At 39.6% G+C, this 19,470-nt stretch overlaps 2 protein-coding genes across 3 annotated transcripts; both read left to right on the top strand.

Moving 5' to 3' along the window:
* The first annotated feature begins 9,684 nt into the window (after window positions 1–9,684).
* ncoa7a (nuclear receptor coactivator 7a) lies at window positions 9,685–13,888 on the top strand. 2 transcript variants are annotated; one of them, XM_085802619.1, is made up of 7 exons: window positions 9,685–9,768; window positions 10,419–10,605; window positions 11,617–11,781; window positions 11,911–12,063; window positions 12,231–12,326; window positions 12,486–12,559; window positions 12,761–13,888. In XM_085802619.1, the coding sequence occupies exons 1-7, from the start codon at window positions 9,743–9,745 to the stop codon at window positions 12,897–12,899; spliced, it is 840 nt and encodes a 279-aa protein (XP_085658745.1). In that variant the 5' UTR covers window positions 9,685–9,742; the 3' UTR covers window positions 12,900–13,888. The 2 variants fall into 2 exon arrangements, with proteins under 2 accessions (XP_085658745.1, XP_085658746.1); XM_085802620.1 differs by lacking the exons at window positions 9,685–9,768; window positions 10,419–10,605 and adding an exon at window positions 11,267–11,368.
* A 1,761-nt stretch (window positions 13,889–15,649) lies between these two features.
* On the top strand, window positions 15,650–19,082 carry hint3 (histidine triad nucleotide binding protein 3). Its single transcript, XM_085802617.1, has 5 exons — window positions 15,650–15,844; window positions 16,291–16,408; window positions 16,593–16,662; window positions 17,214–17,340; window positions 17,927–19,082. Exons 1-5 carry the CDS (start codon window positions 15,704–15,706, stop codon window positions 17,972–17,974), a joined length of 504 nt encoding a protein of 167 aa, XP_085658743.1. The 5' UTR covers window positions 15,650–15,703; the 3' UTR covers window positions 17,975–19,082.
* Window positions 19,083–19,470: the final 388 nt, after the last annotated feature.

The following is a 19,470-nucleotide window of genomic DNA, read 5'->3' as shown; positions in this document are numbered from 1 at the left end:
GCTCAGTCCTCAAAGAAAAACATACGGTCTGTTTTCAGAAACTGGGCCATAGACTTTTGTTAATTTGTGATGTCACAAAAAAGCACTCACTGCCCCTGGTCATGCCCCAAGACTGGCCACTCTGGATCCACTGCCCAGCCTTGCAGGATTTTAACCGTAACCCCCAGCCCTTTGAGTGTTTACCTGAGATCTGTTACATTTTTGTTTTGTCTCAAAGAAAATGGCCAGCCAATCAGTGGAGAGGGTAAGAGCCTCTCTTCTGACTGACCTGCTATTGCTAGATGAGCCCTCGAGAGAAGCCTGGGAGAGATGATAGAGGGCTTTCAGGTATTTAAAACCATTATCTTCTTATGGACCAACTCTTGAAATTACAAACAGGAAAGTGTAAAATATCGCACCCCCACCAAACACGTTTTGCACGGTTGTAGTCACAGTACATATTATGATCTCCTGAAAAGATCCTGTGCAGAGCTGAAACTCGTCTAAGAATGACCCAGGATGAACTGTGCAGTGACAGTCTCTCTAAGATAGTTTTACACAAACATAAACTATAGGCCTACCTCTGATAAGGATTTATGAGTTTTCAAACTCAGAACAAGCTCTACGATCTGGTTCCAAAAATAGGTCGCAGCGATTGACCTCAGATTTACTGAAATCATGCCACGCTGTACGTGAAACTCATGAGCTGGCAGCAGAGCAGAAAGTGCTGGCTGGACACTGAAAACACTGACTTCAGTATGGAATCAAATTATGACAAATTAACTTTGTTCAATACTATTTTATTTGTCTGACAGGATAAATGAGCAATGCCATTTTATACATTTTTAAAAGTCATGGATAAAAAAAATACAAATGTAATGTGTTTGTCAGTTTAAAAACTGGAAAATGTGGTCTCTTGTCAACCCCCAACTTCCTCTTCAAGTGAACGTTATCGCTCTAGTGTGGCTTCCTTCTTCTACTACCACTAAGACATTTGACATTATAACCCCCAGAACTTATAAACATTGGTTCCTGCAGCGGAAATGCAGGAAGACTAAACTGAAAACACCCCTTAAACATATCTTAAGAAATTCTTCTGAGTAAGGTACCTGCAGTGGATCTATTTATTGTTTGATTTTAGTCCTCCAGCTTACCCACCCAGATACCCTGCCCCTCAGAACAAACCAGGTGAGGACAGAACTCACAAGGGTCAAGATGAGAAAGATCCTGTGCAGAAAATCTCTGCAGGATAGTTGAGCACAGGCTGAGGCCCTGCACCCCATCTTCATCCTCTGGTGAGATGATGTATAGACCCCTCTCTCACCTGAAACAGACTGAAACACTGTGAGAAAAATGTTCTTTGACTTCTCCAATGGTTTCAACACCGACACAGCCCATGCTCCTGAGGGACAAGCTGCAGTACACAGGAGTGACTCTCTAATTTTCGTATCACTGCCTCTGCTGCATTGACCAAGTAGCTGAGGTTAACATGGAGAATTACTTTATCACCTTGTGTAAAGTTATATAAAGTCTAAAATTTACCTCCACCTCCATATAACAACCTAAACTGATGCAACATTTAATTTCTCTGGGACAGCTATTTATATAAAGAACCATCTAGTTTTATGGCATTTCACATCTTCAAAGTCTGCACAGCTAGTAAATCAGGTAGCCCAGTCAGGTCTGAAGTGCAGAAGTCACTGCGGTTCAGTTTGCTGACAGCTTGGTTAGTTTTGGCAGACCACCAAAGTCAGTTAAACTGACTTTGTGACACAGACGCAAAAGACTGTTTTAAAACCTTGATTTTAATACGGACAGACTTATGATTTCAGAGGTGATAACAGAAGAGGAGTATCACTGGTCCTGCTGAGACAACTGTAATAAAACAATGACACTGAAAAGTGCTATGGGACTACATTTGTAGCCTGTCTGCATATTCATCCAGGGATTTGTTGAAAGGGCAGGTCATTGATTCCTTGTCTAAGTAAACAGAAAGAGCAAACACATAATCCTCATGGAAATAAGAGCTACGTATACTTAGTTAGCATATAACATTTGTAAGTCAACATTGAACACATGGTTTAGCTGTGGCTGATCAACTAACTTCAACTAAGAGAAAAATAATTGACAAATTAAAAATGTCACCTATTGGTGGATCTAAATGTAAAAGAGGATCATAAAATACTTCTTGGGTAATCCTGCTGATAACCCCCCCCCCCCCCCAAAAAAAAGGCAGTAAGGCAGTGGTGCAAACATAAGCTTCTTGGTAAAACCCTCTTTTCATCTTGTACCCACAGAGATTCCCTTGAATCGAGGCTGCACCCGAAAAGGAAGTTCTCTTGCAGCGTTTTCTCATACATGTCAGTAAGCGCTCACTTGTGCTCTTTACCGCACCTTTGGGTCCCACAGTGACACTCGTCCTGTATGTGGGTCAATGGAAACCTTACTGTCTCTCAAACATCACTGATTAACCCCTACTGACACAGCAGAGCAAGAGCTATTACACCATCATCAGCTTTAAATCGGTTCTTTACTACATGCTGCTACGCTCACTTCAGTGTGTCACTAAATGGCATTTAAAGTTAAACATCCCTGGGAACAGAGTGCGAGCTCAGCAGTTTACCTCAGAGGAGTTTCAACTGGTTGAGAAGGAGGGAGGAACAGAGCACTGGACTGTGGATATTGGTCCCACATTTCATTTCATTCGTATGGCTACTACATAATGTAGTCTATAGCAAATTCACACACACACACACACACACACACACACACACACACACACACGCACACGCGCGCGCGGACACACACACAGTTTGAAAGCAATGTTGTATCCAGTCTAAACCAGTTCTGTGAGCTCTGAGATTTGGCTTCTTAGAGTGCAGACAAAAAAAGAACGAAGGCATAATTACAGTAAACTGTTTTTGTGCACTAATGCTCCCCAATGACCTGCTATTGGGAAAAAGACTATGACTAATCAGAACCAAACAAAGAAAGGAAGAGGGACTACCAAAAACGCATGAATTGTACATCAAGAGGCAAACAGGTTGGAGCCAGCGCTAGATTCAGGGAAGCCTGGGCTGTTGTTAAGTGTTAACGGGGTTCACTTGAAGTCTGTGTTTGAAAACTTCCCTTTTTATAAAAAAGCCAAAAGCCACCACTCTACAGCTGAGTTTAAAATTAAGGCCAATATGCTTGAAGCATTATTATTATTTTTAGCACAGTGTATAATCAGGAAAAATATCTTGAAGGAAAACTACAACCTGGCAGTAGTGTCTTGGTTGATCCATCTGCTCGTTACAGTTTTGTATAAGATGGATATTCGCAAGTTAACTGATACAGCGGGACAGCCAAGCTGATACACTTTCACCTGTAACCTTTTTGTGAACCGTGTCCATGCTCTCCAAATTGATTGACAAATGTTCAGTCCTGTTTTATTATCATTTCGACACGTACACTGTTTGACTTGCATGCAGTATGAGGATATCGTACACATAAATATACAGTCATAAACAGAAATCTAGACAGGCAACAGACAGACAGTCACACACACACACACACACATCCTGTGCCTACGCACATGCATACACTTCGTGGGTTTTAGCAATAACCTCAAATGGACTTTTGGATGGCTGAAAATCGATGCCTCTGCAAAGGTCAATGTGTGGTCATGGTACTTTAAATGACCTCGCTACTGTTCCAGTTGTCTCCAGAGACCCACACATTATTGTAGCAAAGATTTATGATCAATTATGATTGACGGACAAGCTCAAAAATAATACAATGCCGGTTAATGTTAACAATTCTGTAATAACATGCTTTTCAAAAATCTGAAGCTTATCAATTATGGTTTTACTGAATGTTACAAAGATATTTTTTGTGTGTTTTGGTACAGTGTGCCAATCTGATCAATTTTGTTGAAAAGTTTGTTAACATCCATGTTGCAAGTGTTTTTCTTCATTCATTCATTCATTCATTCATTTGATTCATTCATTCATTTATTCACATATCTATAAAAAGAACCAAGTGTAAAAACATTCAATTTTGCATATACATTATGTGAAACGGGACACCCTAGGAAGCGTTTTGAGTATGGACTGAGCTTGAGAGGGACCCAGGCACAAAGAATAAGCCTTTATGGTCCTATTGCAACATTTCTTTGATTGCTGAGTGTTAATCAGCAAAACAAATTGACAAAAGGAATCTGTATCACCATGGATATAATTGAATGTAAAAACATTGCTCAATGTTGCTATTAGTAGTCAAAGACTACAATTTGCACACCTTGTGTAAGACTACACACATAAGTGTTGACAGATGATTCTGAGCAATCATAACGTTCACTTTTTCTCCCATAACAATCTTCCATCAGTAGGTGAGTTTGTTCCAGCGGGTAACCGGCAGTGGGAGTGAGCTCTGACAACAAACCGAAACAGATGAGCTGTTCAGCTTGTCTGGTTTTTCTACGGCACTGTAAACCTCTGCAAGCAAACCACAGAGGTCGCATTACACCCTCTACACCATAACCAAAAGGCGTTTGACGTTAGTTGTGTTGTTAGTTGTGCCCCATCATGATGTCAAGCCTTTATTCTTTATAGAAATAAAGAATAAAGATAGCTGACACCTATGATGAAATATTTAGATAAATAATACCACCTTAGTATTACATCATTTACCCATCTGTCATTTTCTACAATTACATAATCAAAAGTTTCATTTGAATATGTGTTAATGTTAAAAGTCTTTACTGACTTCTATTTTGTTGATTATTTTGTAAATATCCCCATCATTAAAACAAAACAAAACAAAAGAACTATATAAATATGATCCTATGGCAAATGCCTTTGGTAGGAAGATGGTCTTACAGGTACTAGGACATTTGACATCTCACTGCTCTAAAACAGGCTTAAAAAACTTACATTTAGATTGATTTATGGTCAGTATGGCTACATCTCTGAAAAGCGACCATACTTCTCCAGTTTAACTGTCATCATTGCAGAGAAACTTGTACTTGAAAAACTGGGTTTGAGAGTCGACCCACATGCAGTAACATGTCACACCAACAAACCGCCAACAACAAACCCTATCCCAGATATGTTCACTTGTGCCAGCTTAATTGCATTGTCCCTGTCCGTGTGTGTGTGCGTGTGTACTGAAGCTAGGGAATTGAGCACACCAGCCCATGGTGGTTTGGTGGTTTGGAAGCATGCGTTCATGGGACGGAAAGGATTTACAAGAATTGGGGGAGAGGTGAGTCTGGATACAGATGCCACGGCTAACTGCCAAGAAAGTGCGTGAGTAAGAGAGGGAGAGAGAGAGAGGGAGAGAGAGAGAGAGGGGGGGGGGGGTGGCAAATGCATTGTATTCACATATCAGTTTTCATAAAAGACACAGCCTCAGTCTGGCACTCATACTGAAACTCAGGGTCAATTCTGGGAATTCTGGGACAATCCCATGTCACTTCCAAGACGGCGCCTGAAGTATCTCATAGCTATTTACCAGCTGAAAATCCTAATAACTGGCTTAAATCAGAACTCAAGGGATGCTACAGATGTGGCCACTGTCCTCATTGCAATAAAACCTTTTGAAGTTAAAAAATAAGACCTATCACATTCATCACTTTGTTTCATTTCATTTATTTAGATCTCCATTAGCTTTGGCAAAGGCCATCGCTATTCTTGTTAATTGTAAAATCACTTTTGTGATTTATAAACTTGGCTGTCCACTATCCTCTAAGTCGCACTAAACGCAGATTACAGAAAAGACTTGCAGAACACAATTAGGAGGCAACCAGGGCTATCCTATGGCCAAACATTTTAAAGATCACCATGGCAATGACACATCTATTTTGTTGGCCATTGATCATATTCCCCTTTCCTATAATACCTTCCAGTGAAGCCTCCTACTTTGTACATAGAGTATGCTATTTCTGGTTTTGGGCATGAGATATGTATATATTTCGTAACCGTTTTGCTTGTCTAATGATGAAAGTTGGATATGGATTTAGTGTTTTTATACTGTTATAATTTGTTCATGCCATCTCTTCATTCATCTACTGACTATATGGAGTTTTGATGTCTGTATATTAGTATTTTAGATAGATTGGCACTGGGCACTTACCTGTAGTGGGCCGGCTGAGCTGCAGCTCATTTAGGTTACCTAAGTGCTGCTGCCTCATACCCTGCTGAAGGCCAGGGAGGCCGATTTATATCAACTCACAGTCAAAATCAAGGCTTTTTAATGTTTCCACAGAAACAGTTAGCCTCGTAAACCAGCCTCTCCTGGAAATGCATTTCTGCATTTCCAGGAGAGGCTGAAATGCATTTCCAGGAGAGGCTGGTTTACGAGGCTAACTCTTTCTGTAAAAAAGAGTAGCCTTGGTCCCTGTTTTTTCCCTTACAATGCAATGCATATTGAGACGATGTCCCTGAGGTTTCTCACGTTTTTTTTCCCTGTTAAGACTTCTCCTGGGAGTTTTTCCTCAGTTTATGAGAGGGTCTAAGGGCAGAGGATGTTGTTATGATGCTATGTAAAGCACTTTTGGACAAACTATTTGTAAAAAATAAACTTGTCTCGCCAAGGCAAGGGCCTTGCCACATTTTGATAAGCTCTAGGTTTGTTTGCTTTTTTTCTAATTACCTCTAGTTTCCAAGACACCACTACAAGACTTTTTATAATATTCTCACTCTAACTCTGTGGTCTGTGAGCATCTTGTGCGTCACCCTTCTTGAGAAAATAGCTCTTATATTATGTGCTCCTGCTGGTTCTGCTTTTTCCGCTCGTTTCTGATAACAAGATTTATGTTTTGGCATTCTCAGTTCTTTCAGTGAGCACAAGTAACCTGTCTGCGATACAGTACATCAGCCAATACGTTTCTCAATAGTTTTCGGGGCTATTGTTGTTCCAACATGCACTAAAACATTTTTAAAAGAAGGCAGGGGGCTATTTCTTGGAAAATAAATATCATACATTTCATGAATATTGTATGTTTTGTGGCTTTATTTTGATGCTCCAGGATTACATGTGGAATAATTTAGTAGAAAGATTAGGCTTTTTTGTGGGCCCTACTGGGCTGTAGGCCCCTCAAAATGTCCTGACCTAACTCCCCTATGCAATGGCCCTGCTGAAACCTATTTATGTAGTTTTCTTGAAGCTGCTCATTTACAGTTACAGTGCAATGAATTTGCTATTTTTATCAACTGAACTATTGCCTCTTAATCACTTTCTCTCACTACCCTGCCGTAAACAAAGAACTCCTTAAAAGATAAAAACTGTTTACAGTATGAATCTTTAGCAAAAAAAGAAGAGGAAGAAGCTTTTAAACACATTAGTTCATTGTGGTGGTCTGATAAACAGTAGCATGTTTTACAGTTATGAATTCAACTCATTTTAATGTTCTGCTTTTACATTCCATATCATTATAATATACATTTATTCACCCTCCATGATACGCAGATGCTGTCCCCTATGATGACAGGAAAAGGATATAGACAGAAGAGATAGTTAGATAGTGATGTTTCTTTAATGAATTGAAGCAACAAACTCAAACCACAACTTCAAATTATGAATCACATAATTATAAAAACCACCTCTGCACACCACATGTGTGTGCATGCAGGACCTGACACGTACGCATTCATCAGGTGTGCGCATGGGAGCATGCATGGCTGCACAGATGCATGTGTGCAACTATGTGTATCTATATATCTGTGTGCCTGTGTCTTTACCTATCGATCTTGCCTGTGTGTCAGACTGCTCACTGTCTCAAATTGATCCATTTCTATTTCTCTTGTGTAACAGCATCTTAGCGGACTGTTGACCCCACAGTGTCCTTTTTGTAATTTCCTGACCTGATATTGGAACAAGAACAAACGTGTGTTTGATTACTGGGATCATTATCAGAAGCAATCTTTTTGTTTCTTAACTGGTAGCAATCCTGTTGTTGCAGTTGTAACTGTCCTAACTTTAAAGTTAAGTTATTTAACTTGTCGATTTTGAATGAAATATGAATTACAGTGATAAAAGTGAAGACATTTGGAAATAAAAGCCTTAAAGCATCTCACAAATATAGGATTACTGCTGCTGTAGCTCAGCATGTTCAGATTCAGACCCACTGAGAAGTCTTCTTTAATCGTGTTTATCCAGTAATCCCAATGACCACAGACAGAATAAACAAACATCTCTGTGATTCTATTTGATTATTACTTTACTGAGATAATAGCTCACTCTGGAAATTGATCAAGTCTGAATGGTTGGTATTGAACACTGATAATTTATAAATGGTCAACACCTAAATCAATGTTTACTACTTTGATTAAATCTTGATATTAAAGCTTGAGCCTGATACTAATCCTGACAGAGTGAGACGGTTAAGATAAAGACCCCTAAAAGACAAATACAGGTAGGTAACTGTCCAGCACGTTATGTGACATCCAACCTGCCAGCTCAAAAAACAAAACTAAACAATGGTTCTGTGTCTATAGCACAACACCATAAGCCACAATTCATGAATTAAGAATTATTTCTGTACTGTTACATTACGGGGAGTCCCTGCATTGCACAATCCCAAACAATCCCTAATTGTTGCCTCAAGCCTTACAAGATTAAGCTTGTCACATAAACTGTTGTCAATTGTCATTTCTCAGGAGAAAAGTGAGAAAAACGTAAGTGAAAGTGGTTGTCAGAAATGAACATAACAGGATGCAGTGATGGGCACAAGTATCAACAACTTATGAGGACAAATAGCACAGTGTAAAATATTACTTTATCAGTAAATCAGTAAAGAGTCATATTTAAATGAATAGCTTGAAATGTTGTCATCATTGTCTGTTACAGGAAGATGTACACTAATCAGAAGTCTGCGTGACAAATACAATATGTAACGTCATCCTGCCGCTGCTTAGTTGCATGCAGGAAACAGGAGAAAACAGCTAGTCCTGCTCAGTCTATGAAGAAAATACACCTTTCAGTGCTTCCAACAACTTTGTTGTTGTTAGATAAATTCATTTTCAAGTATCAAAAGTCATTTTTAGCAATTATTTTTCTTAGATTGGACCCTGTCATTCAATGTCATTAGTAATAACAGTAAATACACTGTGTAATGACTGATTACACAGGCATTTTAATGTCTGTATCTGGTTGAGGTGTATGTCATCTCAATTACTTCATGGTAATTGCATATGTACAGTATGATAATGCTTTGAAATTTTACATTTTGAGTATAGACATTATATGAATCCCAATGTGAAAATGTGAGTTGAACACTTCAAGTATTTTCCCTCAAAGTAGTGAGTCACAGGGAGGGGTGGTAATACTTCCTAGTTCACTGAAATGTTAATGTAATGAATGTACCTTTCACCACTGAGAAAAGCACAGATGAGAAGGCCCATTTAAAAGACAATCAAATTGACAGACGTGCAGATCTTCCTATAAAGACACCAGTCACTGATCCACAGCCTTGACACAGTAACTGTCTGAATTCCAGCCAAACTTAAGGACAGGGACCGAGAGCAGGTCAGGTTAATGTGTTACCGGCTCTGGCTTTCAAGCACCATTGTGAAATCATTGTGTGAATGTGTGCAAACTGTGAGGAGCTGTCGGGGGGGAAAAGGGAGGGTTTACGGTCAAAGTGGCTTATCTCAGCGATTAATCCGCAGGTATAAAATGCTCCTGGTGCAGAGGCTCGGAGTGGACATGCTGTTGCAGCACTGAGCCTCCATACCATCTACATTCTCCTTCTCCTCAACACCTTCATTTTCAATCAGCCATGGGAGTTGCCTACAGCGTTGGAGAGTAAGTGAAATACATTACCAAGACAAGAATCTGCAGTCAAATGGAAGTAGCCTACTTAGTTTTTTGTTTTGAGCATTATTACACATAGGTGCAAAATAGTTTTAGGGGTTAATAGTAGAGGGCAAATTAATCTGTGGAAGCCAGAGTTGTAGACATGATGTGTTTGTGACAGGAATACAATGAGATATTGAGTCAAAGAAAAAAACAGAAGTTAACTCTAAGTTGAAATTCAATGTAGACTTAAAACATGAATTCTTGTACAATGCTTCCATTTAAAGAAAAAAAAAGAAAAACAGAAGGGGATTTCAAAGAGGGATTCCTCATTTTCAATTGTTTACAGAAATCTTAAGTCAAGATGACTTCATTTAACCACATATTTAAAGCATGCATCACATCCCTGCTATTCGAGTCACATTTCCGCTGCTCTTTGACTATAATGGTATGCCATTTGTTTAACATTCAGTTTGTTGGTTGGGCCAACTCTGATTAATGCTTTAAAATAGCAGCAACAGGTTGAGTAAATCAAATATGATGTAATGTATGTCAGTACTTTTTGCATTTCTGCTTTTAGTCATTACTCATTTTTATCCAAAACCATCATAGATGCAGTATATGTTGCTTATTTACACTTTGTCCCTTTTCTCCTGCAGGGTTGACCACCTCTACACCTTCTTTGTGCAGTGGTCACCAGATATCTACACTAAAGGAAACAAGAAGCAGCGCCTCTTCATTAAAGAGAAGCGTCAGAATCGCTATCTGGTCGTAGAGAAGAACAAAGTGGCTGTGATTAACAAGCTCCTCAGCATCCCTGTCCACCCCTCAGCTGAAAACTGGGAGGTAAGGAATACAAATACATCATTAGGCAATCATAAGGCAATACAGGATCGTCACTTTGGGACGCAGGAGAAGACATTACGCTGGGCCACCACTGCTGTCCAAAGTACCACCTTAGTGCAGACATACATGCAACAATCTGCATATGGAAGGATTCAATAACCTCTTCAATTAAAAGGAAATAACTTTATCATCAACTGAATGATAAACTAAACAAAAGAACAACAGATCTGCAGCAGATTCTTGGTCTATCAAAAAACAATATGAATATTGTTTATAGTGGCTCTGGAGGAGGGGTGTGGGCAATATTTGGACATTTCAAAATTTTTAAATCACTGCTCCACTTTGGAAGAGGAGCAGTGCAATTTCATGGTGTGTTTGATGCGTAGCTGTGGGGAAAACGGACTCAAGCCTCCCAAATTACAGTAACTGTGGATGGATCCTTGGCTGCTGTCCTAGTGCTTCTGGGAAATCCCACTCTCTCCATATATGGACCGGACATCCTTCCCTTCACTCGCTTACAGAAACACAGATCCCCGCTAGAGCTACACCCTCCTGTTTCTTGAGAAAAGAAACCGCTCGTCACAAAATCTAGCCAATGGCAAGTGCACGGAAAGTGAAAGTATCTCGCAGGGTATAAAAACACCGGTGAACACTCTCGTTCATTCAGTGCAAACATTGACAGAGATCAGGCATGATGAAGCTGCTTCCAGAAAATATGCGAGTGCTCTACTTTGCCAGTGATTGTTTGGAGCCCTATGTGGAGGTATGATCACTGCAGCATGCAATCGTGCTCTGGATTTAGCAGATGAAAAACAACTGATTCCGTTCACCTGTGATAACTGCGATGCACATGATCTGTGATCTGATGTAGCCTAGGCCTACTAGTAGAACAGGTTGAGCGTGAGGATTTTACACGTGCACTTTCGGCGCAAGAGTCTGTAATCTAGACATTAATTATGACAATGTGTGACAGTTGTCTTACCGACTTGTTGCATCGTGTGTTCCCTCCAGATAATCAGAGTGAATGACTCCAAGCGCCGCCTGAGTCTGTGCAGCTCCGAGGACTCCGAGGGCTCCGAGGGCTCAGAGGAAGCTGAGTACCAGGATGAAGGAGAGGATGATCTGCCCATCCTGAACGACAACAGTCTGCTGCTGGAGGACCTCCACCTGGAGAGCGTAAGTTACCACCACCAACATCACTTTACAGCTAGTTTTTCCTAGTTTTTATTTTATTTTATTTTATTTTATTTTTTTACACCTGTCAGTGTTGCATCTTTTGATTAACAACTCCTTCTCCTTCAACAGCTGGCTGCACACATTCCACCAAGGACCAAAGGCTATGCATGGCAGCTGGTCTACAGCACCGCCATCCATGGAAGCAGCCTGAAGACACTGTACAGGAACATGGCTGATCTGGACAGTCCTGTGCTGCTGGTCATCAAAGACATGCACAAAAAGGTTTGCATCTTTATCTTTTACCCCACAAAGCGAAAAATATGAATAAATAAGATGAAATAATGTAACAAAAAAAAAAAAGAAGAAGCAGAAGAAAACACTGACTGGATTTTGAAAGTATGTCTGTACGGATTCCTTTAATAACTTGTTGCCACCTTTGGTCTTTTCAGGTGTTTGGTGCTTTTTCGTCACATCCATTCAGAGTCAGTAAATGTTGCTATGGCACCGGAGAAACTTTCCTGTACAGCTTCAACCCTGATTTTCAGGTAAGATCATTCTTCAGTTACCGATAGTTTGTCCACCAGCAGCTGTGTTTTTATTACAAGAAATGTATGCTGCCAAAGAAACTAAACATCATCCCCAGAAAGTAGTAACCTATGTTTTGAGCACTGTTTTCTAATGTCTTGTATTTGTTATCTTTCCAGGTGTACAGGTGGAGTGGGGAGAACTCCTACTTTGTGAGCGGCAACATGGAATCTCTGCAAATTGGCGGCGGAGAGTAAGTGATGCAGTTAATTAAATATAGACTTTGTCACCCAAGTAAAAAGCTGCCATTACGCATCTCAGTGTCATAAAGTAATAACAAGCTCATAAAGTGATAAAACAAATTGCTACCCATGCAATATCACAGATAACAATGCCAGTTATCAGTTGGAAAGGATTTTATGTTAAACTGTTCTTTTTTCCCCTGTGTTTACAGTGGTGGCTTCGCTCTGTGGCTGGATGCTGATCTGTACCGTGGTGCAAGTTTCTCCTGTCCGACCTTCAACAATGAGCCACTTTCCACACACCAAGACTTTATTGTCCAAGACCTCGAAGTCTGGACTGTGCAGAACTGATGAGATCATCTGAAAAGACGAGAATCCACAGTATTGTCTGGAGTTGCAGAGCTTCAAGACTTCAAGGCGCACATGCAGTTTAGCCACTATACTGTTCAATACCTGATAGAGCAGCTGCTACTGTATCATCTGTGTACCTGGCTGAGATTAGCTCACACACAGCATGAGGCCTGTTCTACTGGTTGTGGTCTTGGCATTCTGTTTATAGCCTACTGGTTTAGTCTGTGCCTGTTAAAGAGATGAGGCTTGATTAAGTCCTGTTATTCAGAGTGTTGCTGCTGTAAACCACTGGCTATTCATCTATAGCCCTGTGCAAAGCCCAGTATAACTGGCACCAAAAGCTTTAATCCCTCCATGCCCCCGTTTGGTTATGGAGCGAGCATTATGATACAAAGTTCACAGTAACATTGCGGGATAAAATGTTTGTAACTTCCGAAAGCACATTCAGGCTTTAAAGATTTTTTTTTTCTGTATAAGCACCAAAACGGTTTGTGAAAATTGACGTTAACAGTCATCGACAAAAAAGTTACACATTTAATTTATGGTAAAAACACTGTAACTTGATAGGAGCCATTGTGCTCCTATCCAGGCTCTAATTGTACTTTTGAGTTTTTTTCTAACTTGAGGTCTGGTTTTCTAACTTGACATAATCAGGTTAAAAAATTAAAGTACTGAGTTGCACTATAAACAATCTGTTATGTGTGATGTGTGCCTATTTGTGTGAGAAGGGACTACCATTAACTGTCATGTTATTTTAAAGGGAAACACCTGCCTGCCTGTTTGCATAGATGCATAATATTTTAAGGAAGGATTTGCGTTCTTTTACACCTTTTTACTAAATATATATTTAAATGTTTTTGGTTTTTTTTTAAGAAAATGTTCCTGTGTGTTAGTTTGTTTTACATTTCTTTGTGTGCAAATCAGAGTCTATGAGGCAGTGCTGGCACTGCTGATGTTTTTGTGAAACCACATTAAACATTTCCAGGTGACTTTGAGTAAAGCAGTCATATTTTGTCATGAATAAATCCAGTGTTTCAAATAATGAAATAGAAGTAGACTATAAATGTAATGAAGTATGTGTTTGACTCCAACATCAGGGTGCAGGGTAGTATTTGATAAATATACTTGTGCTACAATACTTAATAGGCATAGCAAGAGCAAACAAAACCAAATATTCACAAAAAATGAACAATGCAATAGAAGTAGAAGTGAACAGTAAAACTTGTAAACCGTCAGTCTCCTAGATAATAGGCTGTTGTACCTTTAGGAACTTATTTCACCTAAAATCAGTCTGTTTTATTGCAGTCACACCCCTTTACAACTAGATGCTCCAGGGCATCGAGCAATAACTCATAACGGTTTAATCAAATGTAGAGCATGCCAGAGTATAGTTCACTGGGTTGAACAGGCTTCCCTTGAATACAGTCCTCGCTGCAGCAGCCCTGGTTCGATTCACCCAGCAGCCGTTTGCTGCATGTCATTTCCTCTTCTCTCTGTCTCTCTATTTCCTGTCTCTCTCCAACTGTCCTTTCAATTAAAGGCATAAATGTCCCTCCAAAAAGTTTTTTTTTTTAAAAGAGAGAGTGAAAGAGAATGAGAATGCCCTAATGGTGTTTTTTTTTTGTCTTGATTTACTGATTTCAAGTCTCATTTGGCCTATATACACTTAAAAATGTGTTAATGCATTTTTGACAGTATAGATCTGCATCATTGGCACCTCAGTGGCACATCACTTCCTGTGATGAAGGAAGGTTTGAAACAAAGAACAAACCAGTCTGAAGAAATAAAGAGCAGGGTAATTTGACTTGATGTATTGGAACATGGTGTAAAACCACAGCGAAAAGTACATCAGTGTGGGTTCTCCAGCAGTTGCTCTGCATTACAGTGGGAGGGGATTTTTTTTACTCTGTGCCTTCGGGTACATGTCCTTTCCATGGAAAGACCACAAATGTTATGCAGTAACGCTGTGACATTGTTACTATACCTTCAGTGGCGTCATAATCTTCATGGCATCTGTTGTTCACCTGTTGACCTTAAGGCTGCCTTTGCCAGATTAAACTCTTATCATTTTTCACACTCAATTATGCTATCTACAGGTAGGCTAAATGTTAGTTGATATGAGATTTTTTTTTCTCTCTTGCTCATCAGCCCTGGACTTAAGCTATGGATTGTCCCTTCTCCGTTTATTAGTTGGATCTGAGAACCTATAGCCAATTAATGTATCCCACTAGCCCATGAGTTCAAACATCCTACTACCCTACCGCCAGGAGTCGGGACTTTCCCTGTCATTTTATTTGGCAACGAAGGTTTGAACAAATGACAACCTCCTTATCTAGGCCCCCAATTTGGTTTTGTCACATTGTTTTGTTTGTTTTTTTGTCCTGTTTAGGAATTGGGAAATGTGTGTCCTTTTTTCTGAGGCAATAATAGTCCAATGACTGAATTTAGATTTTAAATTTGAGGAACAGGGATGCTTGACCCTTCACATACACATTAGAGTAGGCGTGAAGGCCCTTGATATTGAAGCACTGCTGAATCCTGATATGAAAAAAGTTTTATATAAGCCTAGGCCTAGAACAGATCCATGCGATATGCTGTGTGGAAGCGGAAACAACACACTGATTTCATTTGTGATACACTTTATCATTCAAGTAGCCTATGCCGAACCACATCGCACCCCTGTGGTGGCTTTCTTCCATTACACCATTAATCAAAATCGGCAATCTACCGCCTCCCCTTGAGAGCTCGATCACTTCTGGGATCGACCGAGCTGGTCTGGCTCACCCTTACCCCAAAAGACAACAATGGCCGGAGTGGAGGCAACTCAACCCAATGCAACAGCTGATATGTCTCAAACCAACAGCGTACCGACCGAAGGATATGAGAAGAAATGTATTTTCTGCAAGATTGTAAACAAGGAAATGGGAACGGAGCTTCTTCACTGTGTGAGAATAATTATTGTTACACCTGATTAGTGAGTGTTAGCGCCTGTAGCTAACCAGCTGTTAGCCTGCTCACTGCGTAACGTAACGTAAACACCTGCGTGAAGAAGCATCGTTAACAAATACTGCATCAGTGACAGCTGCTGGCCTTGTGAAGCTAATGTTACGTTTTTATTTTCACTTTGTAAATCCACTGTTTAGTAATTTACGTATAACATTACATTACCTATTGTAGTGCCATAGCTGTGTGTAGTTGTAGTTGTATTGTGTTATGAAAAGAGTATAATAGACATATTGTGTATGTCTTTCGTGTTCAGACCTTTCAGGTAAATTCTGGCTTGTTCTTGTATATAATAGATTTGCCACAATTGTTTTCCTCACTAAACACTACACTAAAGAGCTCACCACTTCATGTTTGTTCACATACTCATGGTGTGTCCCTTCTGCAGGATGAAGAGATATCGTGTTTCAGAGATATCAAACCTGGTGCCCCCCACCATTACCTGGTCGTCCCAACCAGACATGTCGGGAACTGTAAATCACTCACCAAAGAACATGTGCCTTTAGGTGAGTTTTCAACCACAAGCCTTGTGACTGACTTATTTTCAGTTCATGTCAGCTTGGACAATTTCACTGAAAATGTTGTAGGCCTACTTTTATCTTGCATTCTGAATGAACTGTCAGTGGAAACTAGCTTTATTTTATTTTTTTAAAAAACCTTTCTAAAAGATCAAATGTTTTTGTCATGCAGTGAAGCAGATGGTCGAAAAAGGGAAGGAGATCCTTCAGAAAAACAACCTAACAGACCTCAGTGACGTCAGGTGGGCTTCATTCAGTGGTGCATTTGGTAGATCTAGCTCTTCACACTACTAGTTGAAGGCTCATTAATGTCAATGTAAGGAGGGAACATCCCCAACATTTTCAGTAGAGCAGCTTTTGTCATTTGATGAAGTTACTCTCAGGTCTTTGAACTAAACTACGAACTGACAGTGCACAACTGACCAGCGGAGCAGCTTGGCCTGTTCTGGACCTGTGTGTAACTGTAACTGACTCAAAAATGATTTATCTCTGGTAACATACCTGCTGCTTTGCCAGTGTAAATTAAACTTGACGCAACTTAAACTGAGTAAACAAACTTACTGTAGAGCCTCTCCAACCTGTCTTAAAGCATCTACAAAGAGTGTTGTGCTGGTTTTGGTGACCCCTGCGGACAAAAGTGGTAGTGTTTTGCCAGAATAAAGACTGCATTTCCCATGAGCCCATGAGCTGTAGTGCATCTCAGAAACAAGAGACTTTTGCACATGTTCTTTGTAGTTGCTTTAAATTCAATGAGTGAGCCAGCGGCACCAACACCCTTTTACTTTGTCTGCAGGTTTGGTTTCCATTGGCCCCCATTCTGCTCTGTTTCACACCTACATCTTCATGTCCTGGCACCTGCCAGTGAAATGGGATTCATGTCCCGCATCTTCTACAGACTTAATTCCTATTGGTTTATCACGGTACGTACCCTTTTAACGTCTGTATTGCATTATCACACATTATATGAGGAAAATTTGTGACCTACAAGACTGACATGTAAGTGGTATCAATGAGTTGTGGGCACATTAAAAGTATAAAGACAGGTGACCTATTAAAGGGATACTTAATAATTCACCTGACAGTGAGTAGAAAATTGGTGAGTTATCGATTTTGGGTGAAGTATCCCTATAACCTATTGGTTTTACTCCTCACATTTATTTTTCTCACTCTCAGTTTTCCTTCACAAGATTTAAAAGTATTCATGTGTGGATGAATAATATGAGGATTGTTGTTGGCTAAGATTTCACATTAAAGATAAACCCAAGTCCTGCCTGTTGCTCTATGAGCGATTTACTGTGTAAAAACTGTGTAATAACAACTGACTGGACAAGAGCGTAGATTTAGTCAACACAAGAAACTCATAATTTGTGTAGCAGTTCTATCAACAACACCAACTTTTTGTTGCCACTTGCCACCGCACATTAGTTCATTAAGGTACTGTAAGGTTTAGATCAAGCAGTTCTGTTGTCAACTTCTCTTCTGTCCACATTTGGTCATGTTTTGCAGGCAGACCAGCTGATTGAGCACCTCAACTCTAAAGGAGAGACCAACTGATGACTTGAATGCAGCGCTAGCAGTATTTGGCTATAATGAAGTGACTGAGACATCCGCCGTCATGCAGATGTCATGTTGGATGGAACACACTCATATTAAGTCACTGGCTGTTTGACCACAGTGAATGATACTGTATGTATTTCTATGTTATTTGTAACAAATGACTAATAAGATTTTTAATTTTATGGAAACTTTTGAGACTTGAGGCCAAGTAAAAGCTTATACGTATGAAGCCAAATCTTGTTTCTTGCCACTGGAGATGTTTTAGGAATAAATGTTTTTTTTATTATTATTATTAAATCCATTGATCCACCATAAACAATTTAGTCACTTTATGGACCAAGTAACATTCAGTGTGATTTAGATCTTTTAATCACCAAAGAAAGTAATGGAGGCAATCTGTTGAATAGAACAATGGGTTCACCGAAGTGACTTGTGAGATTTTCAATATCGATTTCCAGACAAAGAAATTATTAATTTCAGTACTTGTCATGTGGAGCTGCCTTAGTGTTTTTGCACATCACATATAAGCTGAAATGTATTCAAATATCTCTGAGAAGACATAATTTGAATAGTTAAAATATTGTGACATCAGGCAGCTGTTTATGTCAAGTTCCTCAGCTATTATGAGTTCCGTCTTTGCAAAGTGACATCTTTCTTAGTCATTTACAAGGGTATTTTACTGTGAAAGCAAAGTGTATCAATCATGGTAGTATGAGTATGAGTCATCTGACACTGCAGTGCTCATGTTTGATTTGATGGAATGTCTTAAGACTGTGTTGAGATGAATAATATATAGTATCTAATATGAACTAACTGGATGGAGCATGTCAAGTCAATACTACAGTTGCTAAACACTAAATTATATAAATGGAATGTGAGGAAATCATGCTTTTTGTACTGTATAAGAGTATTTGCACTTTTAGAAATGTTAATTTATCATTAATCATATATTGCTGCTTCTCAGTATGACTTTCTCAGATTTGTTAGCCTCTCAGTATGTTTCAAATGTAGTAAATATAAAGCCTGAGCAACTATACCAGTTTGCACTCTTTCTCCTGTTCATTGAACAACACTCTGGTTCAAAAAGCACCTACAGAAAGACAAACAGAGCACTGTGTCTTTTATTTCTTTATTATGAGACCATAAGCAGCATGTGCTCATTTATCAGTCCATTATTGCTCATGTTTAGAAAGCCCATTTATTTGCATGGCTATTACTGCACTGCCAGTAGCAGCAGCAGCAGATATTATGGCATCTATCAGTCAATGCATAATTCTTATGTATGAACTTCACTCCATCAAAGCAGCACATTAGTTCATTGGACATCAGTCTTTGTGTGCCCCGGGTATTGAGTTTCAACCCTTAACAAAGTTGCCTAAATTACAAGCACACTTGTAATAAATACATGCTGTGAATCACCGAGCCAAGTGGGATCTGGTTCATCCTATAGCACCATATTGTCTGTCACAGGTGGCCTCATGTTCTCTTTGGCG

This window comes from Trachurus japonicus, chromosome 16 (assembly GCF_045865225.1).
Source record: "Trachurus japonicus isolate A0001 chromosome 16, Traja_1.0".
NCBI classification, from domain to species: Eukaryota; Metazoa; Chordata; class Actinopteri; order Carangiformes; family Carangidae; genus Trachurus; species Trachurus japonicus.
Note: the sequence above shows the minus strand (reverse complement) of the source record. Positions and strands in the feature narration are given on the sequence as shown.

Excerpts from the sequence above, each read along its gene's own strand:
- ncoa7a (XM_085802619.1), top strand. The coding sequence starts at position 9,743 with ATGGGAGTTGCCTACAGCGTTGGAGA. Across the intron at positions 12,327-12,485 it reads GCTTCAACCCTGATTTTCAG|GTGTACAGGTGGAGTGGGGA; the intron begins GTAAGATCATTC and ends TTATCTTTCCAG. Across the intron at positions 12,560-12,760 it reads CTGCAAATTGGCGGCGGAGA|TGGTGGCTTCGCTCTGTGGC; the intron begins GTAAGTGATGCA and ends CTGTGTTTACAG.
- hint3 (XM_085802617.1), top strand. The coding sequence starts at position 15,704 with ATGGCCGGAGTGGAGGCAACTCAACCCAATGCAACAGCTGATATGTCT. Across the intron at positions 16,663-17,213 it reads ACAGACCTCAGTGACGTCAG|GTTTGGTTTCCATTGGCCCC; the intron begins GTGGGCTTCATT and ends CTTTGTCTGCAG. Across the intron at positions 17,341-17,926 it reads ATTCCTATTGGTTTATCACG|GCAGACCAGCTGATTGAGCA; the intron begins GTACGTACCCTT and ends CATGTTTTGCAG.